The sequence below is a fragment of the Euwallacea fornicatus genome, chromosome 7 (genome assembly GCF_040115645.1).
Source record: "Euwallacea fornicatus isolate EFF26 chromosome 7, ASM4011564v1, whole genome shotgun sequence".
Taxonomy (NCBI): domain Eukaryota; kingdom Metazoa; phylum Arthropoda; class Insecta; order Coleoptera; family Curculionidae; genus Euwallacea; species Euwallacea fornicatus.
Genome location: NC_089547.1, coordinates 5018557 through 5039418, shown reverse-complemented (window position 1 = coordinate 5039418; position 20862 = coordinate 5018557). Strand labels below are relative to the sequence as shown.

The 20862-nt window shown below is 38.9% G+C and overlaps 8 protein-coding genes across 10 annotated transcripts; 5 read left to right on the top strand and 3 right to left on the bottom strand.

Annotated features, from left to right (window-relative positions):
* The first annotated feature begins 307 nt into the window (after positions 1–307).
* On the top strand, positions 308–3653 carry LOC136339949 (zinc finger protein 37-like). Its single transcript, XM_066283593.1, has 7 exons — positions 308–619; positions 872–1120; positions 1179–2077; positions 2146–2338; positions 2392–2617; positions 2664–2931; positions 3047–3653. The coding sequence occupies exons 1-7, from the start codon at positions 497–499 to the stop codon at positions 3291–3293; spliced, it is 2205 nt and encodes a 734-aa protein (XP_066139690.1). The 5' UTR covers positions 308–496; the 3' UTR covers positions 3294–3653.
* Positions 3654–4466: 813 nt separating this feature from the next.
* Reps (RALBP1 associated Eps domain containing) lies at positions 4467–7710 on the bottom strand. 2 transcript variants are annotated; one of them, XM_066283594.1, is made up of 8 exons: positions 7423–7710; positions 6868–7134; positions 6693–6813; positions 6462–6630; positions 5938–6406; positions 5485–5887; positions 5323–5425; positions 4467–5180 (listed from the first exon to the last, which is right to left on the bottom strand). In XM_066283594.1, the coding sequence occupies exons 1-8, from the start codon at positions 7570–7572 to the stop codon at positions 4970–4972; spliced, it is 1893 nt and encodes a 630-aa protein (XP_066139691.1). In that variant the 5' UTR covers positions 7573–7710; the 3' UTR covers positions 4467–4969. The 2 variants fall into 2 exon arrangements, with proteins under 2 accessions (XP_066139691.1, XP_066139692.1); XM_066283595.1 differs by having other exon boundaries at positions 6462–6627.
* A 127-nt stretch (positions 7711–7837) lies between these two features.
* LOC136339952 (large ribosomal subunit protein mL62) lies at positions 7838–8700 on the top strand. The gene is made up of 3 exons (XM_066283596.1): positions 7838–7990; positions 8045–8233; positions 8400–8700. The coding sequence occupies exons 1-3, from the start codon at positions 7838–7840 to the stop codon at positions 8661–8663; spliced, it is 606 nt and encodes a 201-aa protein (XP_066139693.1). The 3' UTR covers positions 8664–8700.
* A 175-nt stretch (positions 8701–8875) lies between these two features.
* On the top strand, positions 8876–11795 carry LOC136340401 (putative RNA-binding protein Luc7-like 2). Of its 2 annotated transcripts, XM_066284453.1 has the most exons (7): positions 9018–9063; positions 9119–9213; positions 9542–9592; positions 10575–10673; positions 10725–11156; positions 11217–11422; positions 11478–11795. In XM_066284453.1, exons 4-7 carry the CDS (start codon positions 10578–10580, stop codon positions 11572–11574), a joined length of 831 nt encoding a protein of 276 aa, XP_066140550.1. In that variant the 5' UTR covers positions 9018–9063; positions 9119–9213; positions 9542–9592; positions 10575–10577; the 3' UTR covers positions 11575–11795. The 2 variants fall into 2 exon arrangements, with proteins under 2 accessions (XP_066140549.1, XP_066140550.1); XM_066284452.1 differs by lacking the exon at positions 9542–9592 and having other exon boundaries at positions 8876–9063.
* Positions 11796–12380: 585 nt separating this feature from the next.
* On the top strand, positions 12381–14385 carry LOC136340400 (WD repeat domain phosphoinositide-interacting protein 3). Its single transcript, XM_066284450.1, has 6 exons — positions 12381–12568; positions 12683–12858; positions 13013–13270; positions 13322–13510; positions 13564–13801; positions 13858–14385. The coding sequence occupies exons 1-6, from the start codon at positions 12502–12504 to the stop codon at positions 13962–13964; spliced, it is 1035 nt and encodes a 344-aa protein (XP_066140547.1). The 5' UTR covers positions 12381–12501; the 3' UTR covers positions 13965–14385.
* Positions 14222–14912, bottom strand: LOC136340402 (ubiquitin-like protein 4A). Its single transcript, XM_066284454.1, has one exon. The coding sequence runs from the start codon at positions 14812–14814 to the stop codon at positions 14422–14424; it is 393 nt and encodes a 130-aa protein (XP_066140551.1). The 5' UTR covers positions 14815–14912; the 3' UTR covers positions 14222–14421.
* A 65-nt stretch (positions 14913–14977) lies between these two features.
* Positions 14978–16408, bottom strand: LOC136340399 (replication factor C subunit 4). The gene is made up of 2 exons (XM_066284449.1): positions 15483–16408; positions 14978–15431 (listed from the first exon to the last, which is right to left on the bottom strand). Exons 1-2 carry the CDS (start codon positions 16219–16221, stop codon positions 15034–15036), a joined length of 1137 nt encoding a protein of 378 aa, XP_066140546.1. The 5' UTR covers positions 16222–16408; the 3' UTR covers positions 14978–15033.
* Positions 16409–16566: 158 nt separating this feature from the next.
* Positions 16567–20828, top strand: INPP5E (Inositol-3-phosphate synthase). Its single transcript, XM_066284448.1, has 9 exons — positions 16567–17202; positions 17251–17374; positions 17468–17642; positions 17694–17851; positions 17910–18182; positions 18929–19155; positions 19208–19431; positions 19486–20370; positions 20429–20828. Exons 1-8 carry the CDS (start codon positions 16996–16998, stop codon positions 19598–19600), a joined length of 1503 nt encoding a protein of 500 aa, XP_066140545.1. The 5' UTR covers positions 16567–16995; the 3' UTR covers positions 19601–20370; positions 20429–20828.
* The last annotated feature ends 34 nt before the right edge of the window (positions 20829–20862 follow it).

Here is a 20862-nt window from a genome sequence, read left to right as displayed (position 1 = left end):
GTGCAGAATTAATAAAGGAAAGAAGAGGTAACGTTTGTCGTACATAAAACTAGCTTAAAGAATAAGTTTATTAGTACGTTATTCCCTAATTGTACACACGACTACAAGACGTCCATAGGACCCTTAAGTCGGAATTCGTACGAAATGGTAAATCATCAGCGAAAATTTCAAGATTAAATTACGAAAATGTTAAAAACATGCAAGAAAATGGCGCCGGTTTCCTCTGCAGGCGTTGTTGCCATATTTACAACTTCGTTTACAGATAATGTGATTTCTCGTAACGTCATTGTGCATTTGTCATTTAACACGCAATGCAGTAGCCCAGTTAAGTTACGTTGTTAAATACTTAGATGGATTTGGATTGTTTTTGGTGCTGTAGTATATTTATCTCACAGAAAAACCGAAAATTTAATGCTTCTCGATAGTTTTTTAATTAAAAAAATCGCGACTCAAGGTAAAAATCACATGGGGCATATTTTTATAGCGATTTCCCGTCATGAAAGAAGGAGAATGTAGGTTGTGCTCCGGAAACTTGAGCGTTCCACAGTCCGGTTCGTCGTTGGTAAATAATAAGTCTCTTTTACACAATTTGAGGCAAATTTCGCCTGACTACGTTAAGGTAAGTGGCAGGCTGGCGTTTCTCCATATTAATCCCCCCCTATCGCAAAAAAATAGCTTAGAGGACAAGAAATCGCTGATTTTTATATTAGAAGCGCCATATTGTCCAGAAGCAGAGTGACGCCAAGAATTCTAACATTACGAATATCATCTAACATCTGATTATCTCCATCAATATCAACAGTATATCAATACTTAAAGATGACCCAAAGGGGAATAACTGTAGACTTATTGTCATTTTTTATTTTTCCAGAATATTAACTTAAATGAAGAATTTCTAATATGCACCCCATGCATTGACAAAATTAAGACTTTGGCTACTTTCAAGGAAACTACAATTTCTAGTGAATCTAAGCTAGAAACAAATGACCCAACTGAACTCTTGAAAAACGTTTCCAAAGATGTGGACAATATTTGCCGTCTTTGCTTAACTGAAGAAATAGACAATGGAAAATGCTTATTTGACTTTGAAGAGTTGCTCTCAAAATGCCATCTCCAAGTGGTATGTGAATTACTTAAGTCTCTTGATTTCTTAAAACTTCACATTTAACTCCCCACAGAACAAAAGCATTGAAATTCCTAGCAAGCTTTGCCAGGCTTGTTATTTGCACCTTCAATGCATGAATGAATTTTTCTCTGTATGCTTGAGAACAACTGCAGGTGACTCACTTTCAAACGAGTCTGACAAGCTTAATGTGATACTTTCTGGATCTCCAAAAATTAATAAGGACAAAAAATCTGGGGAAGAACCTTCTGCCATTATGGCTGAAAAAAACTCAAATAAAAAGATAGTTTTAAAGAAAATTAAAAATCCAATTAAGCTGATTAAGGGCCCTAGTGACAACTCTCCTTCACCAGATATTTGCAATGTGACTTCAAATGTGGATGATGAAGTGGTGATCACTGAACTTCCCTCAACAGGATACACTACTACTGAAGAGCTTGTAGAAGTATTAGAAAGGCATTCAGATGATAGAGATTTTGTAGAGGCGCAGAAACCTCCTGAGGACGTTGAGCCAAAAGTTCTTAAAAGCAAGAAGAGAGTTTCTAGTGAGGCTATTAAAGTGACAGAGGGTAAGAGACCCAGGAGGAGTGCTAGAGAGGTTGTTACAAATGCTGAGAAAGAGAAAGCTGCAAGTGTTAAAGAGAAGGAGGAGCCACCTAAAAAGAAATTAAAGAAGGTTCAGTCTAGTGTGGGAAATGCAAAGAAGCAGCCTGAGGATAAAGGAAACAGTGCTCTCCACAATAATGATTTAAGATTGGAAAACAGACCTGTGCAAGTCACTATCATAAAAGGAAAAAAGAGGACAAATAAAGCAAAGTTAGATAAGGCTTGGCTAGAGCTTACAGGGCAAACTGATTCGAGTGCAAGTGGAAGTGGCAAAAAACCTGAGAAGAAACAAGATGCAGTTGAAATTACTGTTGTGAAGAAGAAGCTTGGGCGGCCACGTTCTTCTGAGTGAGTATTATAATCTCCCTGATTCTAATTGCTCTATTTACTCTACTGTAACAAAAATATGTTTTTAGTAAACCAACTGTAGTAAAAAAAAAGAAAAAAGTCCTATGGTTGCACTGCAGTTTATGTCAATTTAAAACATATGCTCAAAATAGCTTTATACAACACCAACTGATACACAATATAATGTCTGAGTTGCCCACATTGTATTGTGAGTACTGTAGATTTAACACCACCAGCCAGGAACTGATGAATCAACACAAAGTGAGGAATATTTCGGGTCATTCCAAGAAACTCCTTAAATATTGGTTTTACAGGGAACACATGAAACCCCAAACTTGTCCTATAAGTGTGTCTTTTGCGACGATTTTTTCAAAAAGAAGTCGTCTTGCATGTACCATACTTTGCGCCACGACGATCAAGATGTGGCCAGTCAATTTTACTGCCTTGTCTACAGTGCAGCTGCTGATGAAGAGTACTTTGAGTGCTATCAGTGTGATTATCAGAACGCGGAGGAGAGTCCTATGCCAGATCATGTCATTGGTAAGAAAAGATGAATTCAGAAACCTGGGCTACTGTAAAATTTTAGAGCATACCATCGAAATCCCCAAGAACCCTCTATTAGCAAAGTTTAATTGCGATGAGTGTCCCTACAAGACGAAATCCGAAGAGGCCTTAGAGCGTCACAAAAAGCTCCATCTAAACCGCGGCTCGAAACTCGGAAAGGGAAAGTCGAAGGCCGTGAAACAAGAGGCGCAAAACCCCGAGGATATGCCTTTGCTGAAGTGCGACAAGTGCCATTACATGACGCACTATCGGCGAAGTTTGGTCAATCACATCGGACTCAAACATAACAGGTAGATAATTACACAACACAACAAAAAAAAAACACTGGGGAAGAAGTCCCGAAAAGATGCGTAATTTTTCATTGACTTGTGAAATTGCTATATAAAATTTATTTGTCCGTGGTAGGGCTGTTCCTCCTCTCGTAGCAGCGGTAGACGCGTCGGCGAAAGCCATTGAAGAGGGGAAGACTATGTATTACTGCAACGAGTGTTCGTACAGCACGTACAGGAAAGAAAATATGCCCAGGCATGTTTTGGTGCACCGAACCAAAGAAAATATGGAAATGTTCGAGTGTCCACATTGTATATTTGAGACTAAACACCGCAGAAGTTATACTAGACATATGGAAACGAGGCATGGAGTTATAATCTGAGCTCCTGCCATAAGTTCAAATCGGGCAAAGACTTTTTTTATTCGCATTTTTATTAAGTCACTTATTTTTAATTGCTAGTTAAGTTTATATCAAAGTACAGGATAGGCAAGTTTGGATGTACATGAATGGATGATAGGAAATATAAGTAGCTATAGGAGAACAACCGACAAAGCGCATTTGGATCGCTAGTCAACAAATAAAGTTCATTTTGGAAGGAAAAAAATCGCCTTCCAATGGTATTTAAGACAGCTACAACTTATATATTTTGTATATATACATCGAGATTTGCCGACCTTTTACATATGTATTTGTAAATGTAATGTAAAATGTGTTACTGAATAAATGAAAGTATGAAGATAATCTAGTTTACTTGCTCTTTAGTCTCTAATTATCCAGGAAAATTGCTTGAAAAATGAAGACGTTCCATTTTAAATTGAGGATGACGGAGTTTAGAAGTGAATACGAAGTAACGTGAATGAATCACTGCATCGGGAAAAATAAACTTGCTAGTCTTCAATAACTTTACATAATCGGAAGAATTGCTCCTGTGATACCTCGACAGTTTGATTATGTATATCCCTTACAATGTTCATGCCAATAGTTACACTTAACAATAAATCTTGACTAAATGGCGGATATGATGCTATGCACAAAGTACTAATTTTAGGGAAAAGATTGCATCGTGCAAAATGCATGTTTGAAGTAAATTTTTTGTAAAATATTTGGATGCAGCACTGAAAACACTGTGTCGTAATTTTTATTTGAGAAATAAATAGCTCAAATCATCTTAGTTGGTTCTCAAGTACCTTGGCCATTGAACAATTTGAAAATGAAACACCACCTTTCTATAGTTTAAACCATATATTTTTGCGAAAAACTAACTAAGAGTCATGAATGATTGTTGTATATGTATAAAGGGGCATATGTAGCCAATAAAACATAGAAAGAATTAGGGACTAAAGAATCAATGTCCTGTGAAAGAAATAGCCATAATACTTGAAAAAAGAAAGCAACAACCTCGCTATATAAACTTTTAACCTAAACTAATTCAAATTTCTATATAATAATAATATACAAAGTTCACCATTTCGAAAGGAAAAAAAGAATAACCTTATTGATAATAGACATATATCCCTATGTATATCACATAACTTTTTTAACAATTTCTTTTAGAGATTTTTGTTGACGTAAATTTTATTATTATCGTTAAACACCTCGTAAAACGCAATAAGTTTAAGATTAAATTTCTCTTATTAAACAGTCAACTAGTTAAAAAACAATGTTTCAGAGCTTATGCGCTATTCTGATGAATCTGAGAACAGCTAGATATTTAACTATTGAAAGGTACTTTTTAGTATAAATTATTTGTTTGATTAGAACTGAGAGCTTGGGGTAACTTTGATGTAATTACGTAAAATAAGACAGAAGATTCTGGACCGTGCGTGATGCATTATTTCGGAGATTCAACTTTTAAACCCGAAAACAACAACATAATTGTTACTAATACAAAACGGTTTAAGCCTGCGTCTCTCGTGTTAACAACATGCTACAATTGCTTACCGATTTAAAATTGTTATTCACTAATTTGATTGATACATTTCTTGAGGTTTGCGCATGAGAATCAGCAAATATAAGTAAATAACAACACCAATAAAATCGGTAATTTATTTCTACAACTAATTCCCGTTTTGCATTGCCTGAATCATCTCCAATTTGACTTTTAGCCGCATCTTTTCCTCTTTAACATCTGCCAGTTGTTGGCTTAGTTCCTGACATGTTCGCAATAACGCAGTATTCTCCACTTGAAGTCTTTCAAATTCTTCCCATTGTTCTTCTTCCAGGGCGTCCAATGGAGATCTCTCTCTGGATGAAGGCTTACCTGGTTTTCTTAAATAAAACATACTTATCAAAAGCGGTCAGAAATACATCTACATACTCAGTAGTTTCCATATATTTGTAAAGGTCTGGACTTGAATTATTTGTTGGAATAAAGTTATAGGCTACAGTATAACCAACAAGATATTCTTACCTATACACTTCGAAAGCTCCGTGCTTCTTTGGAACACCCTCGGTCGAGTCTTGGGCGAATAATTTGGCAAACAGTTTCTTCCTTTCAGCCTCATACACATCCCCTATGGAAAGTGATAAATAATTGCCATAATTCTTTCAGTAGTTGAAACAGCTCACTTACCAGGGAATATCCCATCCTCCTGCACATTCTCATACTGTTCAAACCTGTTGAAATCGGCAAAGCAGGCTTTGTCTTCAGTTTGTGGCGTAGCCTCCCCTTCTGAATTTTGACTAATCAGTTTTTTACCACTGGGACTCACTCGTGGTGGAGGCGCAGGGGGAACACTAGGTTTCCCCAATCGGTTTAAATCCAGCGAAGAACTCCTACCATGCGTTTTAAACGGTCTCGGAGGTGGCGGAGGTGGTTTTTCCTTTTTTGGAGGAGGAAAGGCCGGCAGACTCACTGGACCTAATTCCTCTGGAGGCGGCGGAATTGCCCCCAGTGCTCTGGCATTAATTTTTTTGGGTTGTGGTCGTTGAATTGCGCTGTTTTGTTGCGATGTCAGCAGCAGGTTCTGCGTAATCTAATTCCCAATGGTCAATATGTACATATATCTTTCTAATTTACTTTTACCTGTAAGTTATTTCCTTCTCCCTTTTTGGGGCTACTCAAATCAATGGCATCAGGAATGTCTTCGCTTTGCACAGCAACGCCTGCAGCCACCATTTCCGGCGTCAACCTCCTTGGCACTGGATGCCTCAGATCTGGATCATTTTGATCGATGTGGAAGTCGAAATTTACAGGCTTTATACCAGGAGATGAAACAGTTGAACTGGTGGGACTATCAGTAAATGTTGTCCATTCTTTCACCAAGTCTTTAGCATGAGATGCTGGCTCTGGGTGCAGTTTAGGAGTGGGAAGTTTCGGAATATCATTTTGCGGCTGCAGAGACGGCGGTAAAACATCGGGTATCGGGATTTTGTGCTTTCTTAACACCACCAAATGCATAGCTGTGAAAAATTCTTGGAGAGAAAGGGCACCATCTTTGGTAACGTCGGCTAATTGCCAGATTTTTCTCAGCTCCTCTATAGGCAATTGAGATCTAGTGAAAACTGTGAAATAAACCTTAATCCTCAGTATTTATTGCTTCAAGATACCTTTCAAAAAAAGTCCTTGCTACTGGCCCTGCCAGCAAGGCACTAGTATTCTCCTGAAGTTTTTGAAATTGTTTTGTGTAATACTCCTTCTGTTCTTGAGTCAGCACCCAAACCTCTGCAGAAACCTCTGTATCATCATCACTGCTATGCCTATCGGATGACTCTTCTTCTAGGAAAAATGACCTTCTGAGCTGACCCTAAACACATATTCTTTCAGAGGAAAAAACATACCCAAAAGTTGCCTTTGTTCCTCAGAAACCAACCCCTGCCAAGCCCAATTCCGATCCTGGATACTATTAGTAGGGGTAGGACTGTCAGAGGCAGGACTAGACACATCAGGAGAACATCTCACCTAAAGCATATCATACATGGATCAATACAATAATTGAAAAACTTGAATGGTTACAGTTTCACTGTCAGCTTCAGAATCAGTGCTAATGGAACTTGTGATTGAGTCCTCAGCATCTTGGCTCAATTCAATCAAATCTGGAATAGGAGACTGAGACTCTAAAGGACCCCAAGTAAATCGAGGCAAGGGCAGGTCTATCTTGCTAGTAATTATGTCATTTCTAATTGGTATGTTGGATTGATATGCGGCTATAAGTTTTAGGGCGGAGAAAAACTGCTTTTTGTTCAAGTAGTTTGTGCCTGGCGTCCAGCATATTTCTGCAATCTAAATGCAAAGAATTGAGATTACAATATTCAATCGCAATAGCCAAAATTTTGCTGCAGACACAATCATGGAAACTTTACATCGGCTCCTCATATGATCTCTAATTTTAGCCAATTTCAGTTGAATCCAAGAGTCTCATGCAATTTTCAAATCATGCGCCATATCATTCAGTTTGTGCTTTATATTTATGATATTAAGATGTCCTTAAGGTAAACAAAAACAACGTTTTATTGCAGCGAATGTCTCTGTAAACATTGAGGATGAAACTGTTTAACTACACTCAATTACCTGGTTAATAACTTCTTCCGGAATATTTCCAGACTTGAACACTTCAGCAGCACGGTGCAATCTGGCTTTTCCGGACTTGTCCTCGTCGCAGCACAAGAATATATCGGAAAAATAACGCTGAAATGTCTCAGATAGATGCAGTTCATCCATTTTCTTACATTTTTTTTTTTGACGTTTTATTTTTGTGTAGTAAATTTGAATTGAGGTTATGTCCACTGTGAAGTTTTTTGATATTTGACAGCTCTGTTATGACTGCAATCCTATTGGGGACGTGATACGTCCCTTTCAAGCAAACCAATTACAAGCTAGATCTGGTCCTTTTCAGTCAAAACAAGTCATCAAACTCTAACCTCACTTCAATTGTTGAAATAAAATTGAAGAACTATTTTTTCTTATAACTAATTAATTAAAGAAAATGATTTCTCTTAAATCCCTCACGCCAATTTTAAGCACCATTAAATCCCTTCCAAACGCAGAATGCCTCCTTCGCAGCTTAGCTTACAAAAGTGCAATTTCGTTGGATAAACTATACCCCAATAGCAGTCTTAAACTCATCACTCCTGCTAAGGTGACCAGCCGTCAAAATCAGTCTAATCTGCTTGTAAAAAAAAGTTAATTCCAGCCATCTGTAGCTCAAAGCCCAGATTTTGATGGCTACATTCCTATGGATCAAATAGAAATTTCCTACAGCTGCAGCTCAGGTCCTGGAGGCCAGAACGTAAACAAGGTCAATACGAAAGTGGATGTGCGTTTTCACGTACAGTCGGCTAAGTGGTTGAGCGATAAAGTCAAGGCAAAAGTCTTAGAGAAGGTATGACAAAGAGGGATCATTGAAAAGAACCCACAAGTAGGTCCTACAATTTTAATTTGTCATGAATAACTTGAGATTAAAGAAATGTATATTTTCAAAATTTCAACTGACCTTTTGCGCCTTTGTACATTTCTGGGGGATGTGTAATTAGAAGCCTTCATTACAGTTCCAATCAAAAATTAACAAAGAGGGTCACCTGGTATTTCGGTCAGATATCACAAGGTCCCAACAATTGAATTTAGCTGACTGTCTCGAAAAACTAAGGGGCTGTATTAGGGAGTCTTTGTATGAAAGAGCAGAACCTTCCGAAGAGACTCAGGAGCGGATTCGAAAGAGGATTGAAAAAGCTAATAGAGAGAGGCTAGCCAAAAAAAGGCATCATGGAGCCTTGAAAGCTGAAAAACGGTTAACTGATAATGTCCAATTCTAGTTTTAAGCGTATTTTTGAATATAAGGTATTGAAATTTTATGGGTTTTTTTATGAAAAAAAATGTAAACCATGATTTCCCTTTTCGGGCAAATAATTATTATATGAACAAAGTATGACTACTTGCGTTGACGTAATAATTTTAATGCCGCCATGTTGAAAAAAAGATCGTAATAAATGTCAACTGACAGCGTCACTGCTACGTCATCTAACACCTCGCACGTCTTCCATTTTGTTTTTGTCCAAAACGACGAGGAGTTGCAGAGTGCTTTTTTAAACGGTTGTAATCCTTAGATCAAACGTTTTGTGGCAGTAACCATCTAAAAGTCGCCAATACCAATCATGTCGGCTCACGACCAAATGCGGGCGATGCTGGATCAGCTTATGGGCACTGGCCGAAACGGTAAGTGGCCAACTTAATTGCATTATTGATCGCCCAAATTCGGATTCGTTTCTAGGCGAAAACAACAAGTTTCAAGTGAAATACAACGAGCCACGGGTGTGTAAATCTTTCCTCCTGAGCTGCTGCCCCCATGAGATCCTTTCATCCACGGTAGGTTGTCTTCTTACTTTTCGTTTGGTCTACTACCCATCATACTGCAAGGGGTTTGTTCACTGCGGCCGTGTTGTAACTTTACTTCAAAGCTTTTGCATTTGTCGAAAATATAGACGCAGTCGACGACGTATGTCGGGTGCTGGTGCAGCGATGGACAACGGTGACCCCAGTGAACAAACTCGATAATGACTATTTTACTTTTATGGGCTGTTTAGTAACATTTCCTCTGCAGTTAAAGAAAATATGATCTTTAAGTGTGTCATTTCTTGAAATACTCAAAAGTGTGCTTTACTCGGAACACTAATATGATGCACTGTATTTTCAGAAACTTCAAATATCTAATAAAAGATGAGGAAAATAGGTGTTAGTTTTGTATGTAAGTACACCGACGTACGTATAAATAACAATTTCTTTAGCATATTGTGAATAGTACATATCAAACGAGAGATTTCTTGTTTCCATTGTGGGGTCAGGGCCTTGTTTCTGCAATGGAAACTCGAAGTTGGCGTAAATATTGATAAAAGCCAGATTGGCATTGACTTGACCATGGTTTGTGAAGTACATAACAGTGCAAATTCGTGAACTACAGTAGAAGTACCTAAACTTACACCACAACTTAATAGCAGCGACAGTCCAAACATTTACATAAATATTCCACTTGTACCGTTCTGGTTTTTGTCAATATTTCCTTTGGTTGAAAGCAGAGAGGCACCTGGTATTTTTGGTAAGTTTCGGTACATTAGTAGCAATAATTCGCCGTTACTAACCTCATTCTGAATGAACAGTGGTAAGTAAAAGTTTTCCAACAGAAAGAATAATCAGTGCCCGCAATTGTACTTACTACATACAAACTGACTGAAATTCGCCCGCAGTGTTGTCTCAATGCTGTGAGTATGTATGCATTTTGCCTAACATTTAGGGTTCGTAAAGACCAATATCTTGTGAGTATAAAAAAATTGTCTCTCATTGGTCCAGCACGGTTTTGAAAATTAGCCAAAATTGTCTTGTTTGCGAGAAAAAGAGTCGGCGGAGTAGCGAATCCTTGTAAGTTTATGCTAATCTTTGTTATATTTTATAATATAAGTATGTGGAGGAGAGCAGCAGCTGGAAACGCAGCTAGAATACAAGAAGTTCAATTCTATCGTTTCATAAAAGCTGCAAGCAATGTGTTCTAGCTGCGTGCATCTATTAGGGGGCCATTCCGGAAAGTGCGAATTTTTGAGCTTTTACTTGGCCTTCAAGGCTCTTAAATTTAAAAAAAAGCCAAAAGTGCGCAGATGATCATGTACAACTGCAGTCAAATTGAAGGACGCTGTGAAGATGTTCTGTTTTCTTTAAAACTCGCTTTTGTTCAACAGCGCATGGACTTGGGTGAGTGTCCGAAGATCCACGATTTGGCGTTGAGGGCCGACTATGAAAATGCACAGAAGAACAAGGACCACTTCTACGACCTCGATGTAAGTTAAAGAACTACTAAACGAGCAATTTCATGAGCAGGAAAATTGCAGGCAATGGAACACCTCCAAGCTTTCATCAGTGACTGCGATCGGCGCACCGAAGCAGCAAAGCAACGTCTAGCTGAAACCCAAGAAGAACTTTCGGCTGAGGTAGCAGCGAAGGCAAATGTAGTGCATGAGCTCCAAGAGCAAATCGGTCAAAAATTAGCGAAGGCAGAGTCCCTCGGAGCTGAGGGATTTGTAGACGAAAGTATGAAGCTTATGGAAGAAGTGGAGGAATTCAGGAAGAAGAAATTGGAAGCCGAACAAGAGTACCGCAATTCGATGCCTGCGAGCAGTTACCAACAGCAAAAGCTGAGGGTGTGCGAGGTCTGCTCCGCTTATTTGGGTATTCACGATAATGATAGGCGTCTGGCCGATCATTTTGGGGGAAAGCTGCACCTGGGCTTCATTAAAATTAGGGAAAAGCTGACGGAGTTGGAGGTATGTTCATTCAATGCGATATTATATTCGTTCCTTGATTTACCTCTACTTATTGAACAGAAAACATCGGAGAAGCGTAAAGATGAGCGGAAGAAGGCCATGAAAGACAGGGACAGGGACGATGACCTCTATTCTGGCCGCAGGTACAAGGAACACTACGTGGGGGGCAGAGAGTTGGACAGACGTTCTCGTAGACATCGCTCGAAATCCAAAGAAAGAAGGGATACCAAGGACAAGAGGGACAAAGACAGAGACCACAGAGACAGGTAATTTTGCTTTTTTAACTACCGAAAAACGTTCTTGGACGCGATCGTTAAATAGGAGAAGGTCCAGGTCTAGAAGTAGAGATCGAAGCCGCAGGTCGCATTCGCACCATTCTGGATCCAGCGACAAGAAACGTGACCGCGAGAGGGATTAATTACTACTCTGCCTCCAACCATTCGCACTGTCTTAATACATTATTTGGGAATTATAGCTTAGATACTGGAAATTATGTGTTAAAGTACAAAATCTTCTAGAGATCTAAACTCGTATTTCAAGTGAGCATTGGTTACAGGTACACATACACTTTGTAGATACTTAAGAAGTTATAATTTATGTGTAATCCGTCTTTGTTTCATTAAAGATGTTGAAATTGAATGGCATTAATTGTTTTGTGCGACTCTTTCAATGATACGAAATAGGCGGTAAAGAAGCCCCTTTAATAGCTTGGCGGTGAAGTGCGCTCTTTACTGCGTGGGCATTAGAAAGCTTTTTAACTGATGGAAATTTGGCGAACAGTCTAGCTAGGAGGCGAAGGTAAAAAAGTCTAATAACATTGAAGATCTATAGAAAAACCGATTGAGAGTGAGGAACAGTAGGATTTTTTCGAGTCCGCGGGTACGAATAAAGCTCCGGCAGCAAATTTGCCAGTTTTTTCTTTTACGAAACAAGTAACGATCGAATGATTTTGAAAGAAACTCGCAGTAGGCGGCGAACTTTGAACTTTGGGCGTTGATGGACCATTTACCATGAAACAAATAACCACCGATGAACCAATCCAAGACATGCCTCTGGCATTTCATCGCCTGCATGTTATTTTCAATTATTATTAATAAATGGCGAACTGCTGATTTATTTGCGATGTTGCCACAGTACTTGCAAAAATGGGTTTCGATATCCAACACAGCATTTTTAACAAATGAGAATCCTTTGTGCATAACGCCATCTTTTCTCCACTGCACGAAGAAATTTCTAAGTTTTTGAGGTTATAATCGTTTATCAAAACAAATATGTCGGCCGTAAATCCATTTCTTGTCCCAGCAAAATGAATTTCTTTCCTTTAAATTGACCAAAACCACCCAATATGAACCTGAGCAACAACAATCAACACGGCAACGGCTTGCTCTTTGCAGGATTTAACCAGGACCAAGGTAATTATAGCCTCAAACCCCCTGTAAACTGCGCATATTGACTGTAAACATTACCTGAACTAATGCCAACACTAGCATGTGATATGTATTTGCATTTCTCTTTATTTACATCAGGGTGCTTTGCTTGTGCTACGAATACCGGCTTCAGAATATTCAACTGCGACCCCCTGAAAGAAAAGGTGCGCCAGGACTTTGATGATGGGGGGCTTGGGTATATTGAGATGCTATTTAGATGCAATTATTTGGCGCTCGTCGGTGGAGGAGATAGGCCGCTTTATCCCCCAAACAGGGTGAGATTTACCTCCCTCCACTTAAAAAAAAAATTCTTTGTGGAATTTAGCTGGAATGGCAAATTTTTTCCTCTTTTTTTTGGAAGATTTTCATTATTTCATTTGTTATTCTGACTATTGTGATGAGCAGTTCAGTTGAAAAAAGACTGTTTAGGTCATGATATGGGATGACTTAAGGAAAACCACTCCAATTTACTTGGAATTCAATGACCCAGTCTTGAGTGTCCGATTGAGAAGGGACAGAATAGTTGTAGTCTTAGATGGGGTCATTAAAGTGTATACATTTACTCAAACACCCACACAGATACATGTGTTTGAGACTTGCTCAAATCCTAAAGGTTTGTGTGTATTATGTCCAAATAGTAATAATTCTATTTTGGCTTTTCCTGGAAGAAAGACTGGATATGTTCAGGTTAGTACATGGCTTGGGCAGTGATTAATTAGTAGCAATTTTCCCGGACAGCTTATAGATCTTGCAAATACAGAAAAGCCTCCATTGGATGTGCCTGCACATGAGGCTCACATAAGTTGTATATCACTGAATTTGCAAGGCACTCAGTTGGCAACCGCCAGTGAGAAGGGCACTTTAATTAGAGTTTTTGATACAACTACTGGTGATAAAATTCATGAATTGCGTCGAGGCGCGCACCAAGTCAGTATTTTGTACATATGGAAAAGCTCAAGCTAACTGCAACCCTTTAATAGGCCAATATTTACTGCATAAATTTCAACAATTCTTCCACACTACTTTGTGTCTCCTCAGATCATGGAACTGTGCACATTTTTGCCTTGGATGACCCAAAACTGAACAAACAATCCAGTCTCGCAAACACCATGTTTTTACCCAAATATTTCTCCTCAACTTGGTCATTTTGCAAATTTACAGTGCCCAATGGGCCGCCCTGTATATGCGCCTTTGGACAGGACAGCAACTCAGTTATTGGTATAATATATTAGGGTGGTTTCACAAGGTTTTGTTACTATTAACGAAATTTTCAGTGGTCTGTGCTGACGGGTCATATTACAAGTTTGTGTTTAACCTGAAAGGCGAATGTGTGCGGGAACATTGTGCCCAATTTTTGGAACTTTTGGAAGAGTCCCTGTAGCTTTAAGTCCTATTTAAATAAGTGTTTAAGTTGTGGTCTTTTATCAGTTTTTGTGATTATTTTACCTTCAATAGAAGGTAAGTCCTATTAATATTAATCTTCTTTTGAAACAAATGGAAGAAAAGGCCATGTGTTTGTGTTACATAGCTGCCACAGAGAGGCTGGATGTGAGTTCTGTAGAAATAAATTCATTTTTATTCATATGATAAGGTCCCAATTCTTTGTATTAAAATATATAATGAAATAAAAATTAAATATTAGTAAAAATCTCCTATTTAATGTATAAGATGATACAGTACTATATTAAGCCCAGCAGTAATGCTTTGGACCTGACTCTTTAACGCTTTAAAATTGCCAGCCTTTGGTAGAAAAAGAGCTATTATAGATTACACAATACAAATAAATATAATTTTTCAATATCTCCAGTGTTTGGCTATTGAAAAATATCACAAACCCTTCACTTTAGCCCATGTAAATTCTCTATCGCCATTCGCTCCAAATCATCCAGACTCAAGTTATTCACAGTACTTTGAAAGACCTTCATAAACTCATCCACTAGAATTGTAGTTTGTTGTTCTGAATAATATTTGCGAAAAAACCTGCCAAGGGCGAGTGGTAGACTTTCCCCTTTTTTAACTACAACATATAGCTTGGTGCCCTCCTTGATTTTAGGGTAATCACCTATGGACTTGTCTTCCTGTAACGGAGACCCCATGACTATCAAAGTCTGTTGGGAAATTGGAATTTTCAGATCTTTTTCTACTTTCTTCTTCAGGTCCAATATCAGCGTGTTCTGGTCAACTTCAGCAGAAGTGCTTCCTCCTTTTAGGGATTTAATTATTATTTGCATTATGGATGATTTAATGTTCTTTAAAAGTATAAAACTAATATTAGAGGCGGACGAGTTGGAAAGTAAACATCGAGATAAATAAATACATCAGACATTGTTAGGTTAGGTATGAGGTCAACCAATATGGCCACTAAGGTAGGCTAACGTTAAATGACAACTAAACTCATGACGACAAACCTTTATTTAAAAAAATAACCTAAAATAGCAATAAAAAAATTATCAGGCAAATCCAGGAATCAAAACACATTTAGCGTTTTCTTCGGCATTCAATTTTCTCTGCTCAACAGGCACTGTAAGAATCTCCTGAGCATGTATTACAAAATCGAGTACGTGAGTAAAATCAGATCGACTGCAAGTGCTGTGGAAGCTAGCTTCAGCTAGATATTCTCCAATTTCTGCCTTCAAAGGTTCGCTTATAGTCTCAGACTCTATGAGCAGATCATTAAATTGCTCAAAAATTTTATGAATCGGATATGCCTGCTGCTCAAGTTCATTAATAAACTGAATTATATTGGTTATATCTGACTGATTTTTACAAAGATCCATGAAGTCCAAAACCCATTTGCTGGGAACCACTGTTAAAACTTCATAAACGTTTTCTAAAGTGATGTAATTGCCTGAAAAACACTTTTGCAAATTATATATAACAAAATAGCATTAGAACTAACCTTCGCCTTTAAGATTAGAGCAGCTCTGGAGGGCAGTAATGGCCCTCCTCATGTCTCCCCCACTCTCTTTGACCAACGTCTTTAATACATCATCAGCAATTAAAACCTCTTCTTCCTTGCTAATATACTGTAATCTTTTCAAAATGAATGATTGCTTTAGAGGCTTATATCTGAATTTAGTACAGCGAGAAGTCAGTGGCTCAATAATCCTCGAAACATAATTGCATAATAAGCAAAACCTTGTGGTTTTAGTCTCCTTCTCCATGGTTCTTCTCAGGGCTGCCTGTGCCGCGTGAGTCATAGCGTCAGCTTCATCCAATATAACAATCTTCAATGCTGGACATAACTTTCCATCTGCCCTAGAGCTGCTCACAGTCAACTGGGAGAAAGTCTTGATTTTGTCCCTTATCACTTGAATGCCTCTTTCATCTGATGCATTTAGTTCTAAGATTCTGTCCTTGTAAAGATCTCCAAAGAGTTGATGTGCAGCTGCCAAGATGGTACTAGTTTTGCCAGTGCCAGGAGGACCATAGAACAGTAGATTAGGTAGATCAGCGCCTAAAATGCACTGTTGAAGAACTGCGACTGCTTCGCTTTGTTCTACTACGTCTTGCACAGTTTTGGGGCGGTATTTTTCAACCCATTGCAGCTTCCGAACCTTTTTTTTGAGACCTTTCGAGCTGGATGGTTTGCTGGTAGATGGATCAGACAGCTTACCGGACTTCAGAAAGGATTGCATTTTGGTGAATACATAGAATATTAACTATTCAATTGAACCGAAGATTGTTATAGTATATTGAATTTTAACAAGAGAAAATGGGTTATAAAATATTGTGGTGACAAAACGGCAATTCCCGCCGTTTATAGACTTTTGTAGTTGAAATTACAGTCTAAAGATGGAACTAGTGGAGGTATGTTGTTAAATCTTGCTGTTTTTGTTCTTTTAGAACGTACTATGTTAGTTAGAAAGAGGCATAAGATGACAGATCACGTTATAAAAAGTTTAAAAAATCGCCGTATTTATAAATACACCTTTTTTGAGTTAGCTAATGAAACGTAACCGGGTTTTTAATCAGCCAATCAGCGTTCAGTGAGGTCTCAGGCGAACACAACATAACCCCAAATTAATAAGTGATAGTGACAGTTCTTTTGGCAGGATCGAAGAATTCAAAAAAACAATAATTTAATAATTGATATTTTTAATTGTTCTTGAACGTTATTGACGCGCTATCGTAACAGCTTTAATCCAAACTCCTCTCTCTTCATCTGCAAGACAATCATACGCCTTTAATCCCAGTTAATTCGAGTCGTAAGTACGTTTTCGGTACAATACAAACATACTCAACCAGGTATTAAAAGTCCAATCGAACTATTATCCGCATAGTCTCCCTTATCGCACAAACAAAAACTACAAGTGCCTCCGTCCCTAAAGTCTTTGTATTATTCAATAAAAGCAGCAGCTTCCTAAAAATAGAAAAATCAATACTACTGCTGTGACCTTTTTCACTGAAAAATGAGTCAGGAACGAACGAAACCCAAGCACAAAGGTTTCGCTAGTTTCCTGCTGCCTAGCAGACCGCCCAACAAAGTTGGGGTAGCTGTAAACCGGTCTCAAAGCGCCAAGGAGACAAATTTAAAAAATCTTGCTATTTCAAAGAGACCTTTGAGCTTCAACATGAAGAACGGTACCTTGAAAAAGGCTGGCGATTTTCTTGAACCAGTAAGTTTCCCCATCGTGTATGCCTATTTTTCATTTGTAAGATTTTAGCCTCTTATGCCTCTGAAGCGTGAAAACAGTTTATCTGAGAGCAACCTCTTTAATGAAGAACATGAAGGTTTAAATGAAAAACCTCTAGAGAGGTATGGCTCTCACGAAAGTGTACTTAAAGAAGGTAAACTCGAGTATTATTGAATTGTTGAAAGTTTGTGAATTTTGTTGGTTCAAGTGACTCACAGTTCAAATCATAAAACTAATGTGATTTTAGCTGTCAGTTGCCTGCACAAAATTCCAACTGTAAAAGCCAGGGAGAGGAACTATTTGCATGGCAAAATAGGGGCGAATTCGTTATTGGGTCCCCCTGAGTTAGACAGGATGTGCCCCAATAGGGAATTAACCATTTTTGTGGGAACTTGGAACATGAATGGCCATTCCCCTCCAAAGTATGTTGCTGATTGTTTAAAGTTAGATATCCTTTAATACCTTTAATACAGAGAATTGAATGATTTTGTCCTTCCAATTGGCATGAAACATGTCCCTGATATCTTGAGTTTTGGAACCCAAGAATCTTGCTCTGAAAGACTTGAATGGGAAATCTCACTACAGGAAACCATTGGGCCATCTCACATTTTATTCCACTCTTCCAGTTTAGGTACATGTGGTCAATTGCATGATCAACTATTAGGCTTTTTATATACCCAACATTACAGGCACTCTGCACCTCTGCATATTCATCAGACGAGACCTAATATGGTACGTCTCGATACCAGAGGATGCGAGCTTGTCAGTTAGACCCGGCAGTGCTTTCCGCACCAAAGGGGCCGTAGCTAGCGCCTTCATGGTGTTTGGAACTTCCTTTCTCTTCGTGACCGCCCATTTGACTGCCCACCAGGAGAAGGTGAAGGAGCGTGTGAGCGATGTGAAGAGAATTGTGAATTCGTTGGATCTGCCCAGGACACTTCCATGCAAAAATAAAGCCAAAGGTACGCAAATTTATTTTCGCTGAAATTTCTAGTGAAAGCGGCTGAAAAACTTGTTAAAGTTCGTTATTCTTTCAAGTGAACTGAGTGTTCTTTTAGAGAAATTTAAGCAGTAAGTAAAATGGAACAGTTTTAGTGGGTTTGTTTGTGAATAGAGTTTTATTCGTTTGAGCTTCCTTTACACTGTTTTAAAGCACTTTTTGACAAGAACACCGACATGCACTGTCTCTTACTCACTTTTTCTTTCCACCTAAACTGCCGTTCGTTGTAATTACGCGAATGATCACTACACAGAGTTCTCATAGAGAACTCTCAGTCAGAATTTCCTCAAATTTACTGTTGATTTGACCCTTAATTTCTTGATTTTGTTGTTGGGTTTCGTTTCTTATGCGGAGTTTGCAGGGTGAGGGCTACTAGCAAAATCTACAGACATTTTGTCGCTTAATTGAGGTTCATTTCGCTGTTTAGGGCTTTAAGTGCGAAGGGACCTTGTGAGTAGCACGCAACCTGCAAACTAGGAGTCAACATCCTCTGTGGAAATAACGTGTGTTTCTTTTACTTTCAGATGACTGCAGTAGTAGAGAAACGAGTAATACCAAGCAAAGCCCCTATACGACTATCTTGTATTCTCTCAGTAAAGCCCGATCGAAACTCTTGAACATTGAAGTTTCATTTATCTAAGTTTCCGTCCTGCCACCTGCATTAACAATTCGTTTAACATACCGAAACGGGCGTTTTCCGCATTTCAGATGTGACCCAGAACTTCGACTACGTCTTCTGGTCGGGAGACCTAAACTTCCGCCTCGCAACCCCTCGTAGCAACGTCCTAGAATGGCTCTCCCACACCAGCTTCCCTCTTCCAGCTCACTTACCACACGGCTACATGCACCATGACCAACTCTGCACGGTTTTGGCAGATGGAGCGGCTTTTCGAGGGTTCTCCGAGGCCAAAATCACCTTCCCGCCCACTTACAAGGTGTCAGCACCCCACTAACTAGCCCCCTTAATTTCAAACCTCGTTTATTTAGTACGATCCCGGGACCCAGAACTTCGATTCTTCATCCAAACAAAGAACCCCGGCGTATACAGACCGCGTGCTTTATAAACAGAAAAACAGCAGGCGGCTAAGTGGGGCGCTGGAGCACCCTCCTTTGCAGTGTTTAATCTACGATTCAGTGCAGAGCATCACCACTTCGGATCACAAGCCCGTATGGGGAGTGTTTCGGGTCTATTTAAGACCCGGTCTAGACACGTGAGTAATTGAGCTCCATTGTTTAATTTAGTTCTTTTTTTTTTGGTTTTATAGAATTCCTCTGGCTGCCGGCATGTTCAACAGGGACGTTTATCTCGAGGGGTTAAAGAGGAGGGCGGAAACTTTGAGCAGGAGCAAAGACACAAGCACTGTATGCTCTTTGCAGTAATTTGTTACCAACAGGGCAATCCCAAGACAATACTGTTGTTTAGTCCAATTATGCGGAGATAAGATGTTTAGCAAATTAGAAAATATTATATCGTTATATTCGATTTTAGGCGGATTGAAGTTCTGCTAGGCTAGCCTCTACTCCTGAGCGATTAATCAATCATTATTAGACGTACTTTTCTAGTCATTTTTCTCCTACAAAGGTCCACTATTTATATGGTTATAAATTAATACAGTTGATTGTTTACTTAGAGAGAAAAAACCTATTTTGTATTAAAAAGTTACAGCCAAAGGTTCGTTTTTCCTCCACCCTTAATAAAGAATCAAAATTCAACCCTCGACGAACGACACGCACGAGCTCCCAGCCAGCTGACAATGAACCACCCCTGATTCCGTCTCCCTCGCACTCGTCCATTCTCCCCGCTTTTACACCCCTTTATGGAACTAATTATTACGGGCATGTGCTCGAAATGGTACGACCTCCTAAAAATAGCATCTGGCCGTATTAATCTCTCGTTCAGTCTCGTTCGGAAGTTGTGAGTTGCCGTTTCAGAATTTATCATTTGGCTGAAAGATAAAAATACTTGTTTATGTTGAAATCCTCGGAAATCGATAGCTAAATTGGTTATATCGTGCTTTACCTTTTAACGAAAATATGGTTCCTTTGGATGATGTGATGGTGGCGAGTTCGAGCTGTTGCCCCTTGGATACCCCCTATCAATTACAGCTCAAATCTGTCCTTTTGCCGAGACCCGGCGACATCCGCAACAAGTAAGAAATCTATCCGCCTTTCCTCTTAAGAGTTTGACGCATAATAATACGTTTTTAGATTTTTATTAGCGCACGAACAATATGCCTATTACATAGGCTCCTTCAATAAACACTCGAAGGAAGAAATAGGTCTGGAAGAGCGGAAAAGACTGATGGTTTTGGCATACCAAGGGCCCGATTTGAAGTACCACTTGGCTGACAATTAAGGGTTCTGCTTGTCCCTTGATTCGTTTATTGAAGCGCACATATGGGTTTCGTGCAAGGTCCAATCGTGTAATGTCCCTTTTTGGTTAACTATTCGAGTGTAATAAGGATTTCGATTATTGCAATGTGTTCTAGTCATCGTTTATTAAAGCGCATGTTAGCTGATAATTTTTTTTTTATTTATTTAAGTATTATTTATTTACTTGGTTAGAATATATGTAATATACCGGTAAAATACAATACTATTCGAATTATTCCTGTGAGATTTTTATTTTTCCCCTTGAAGCT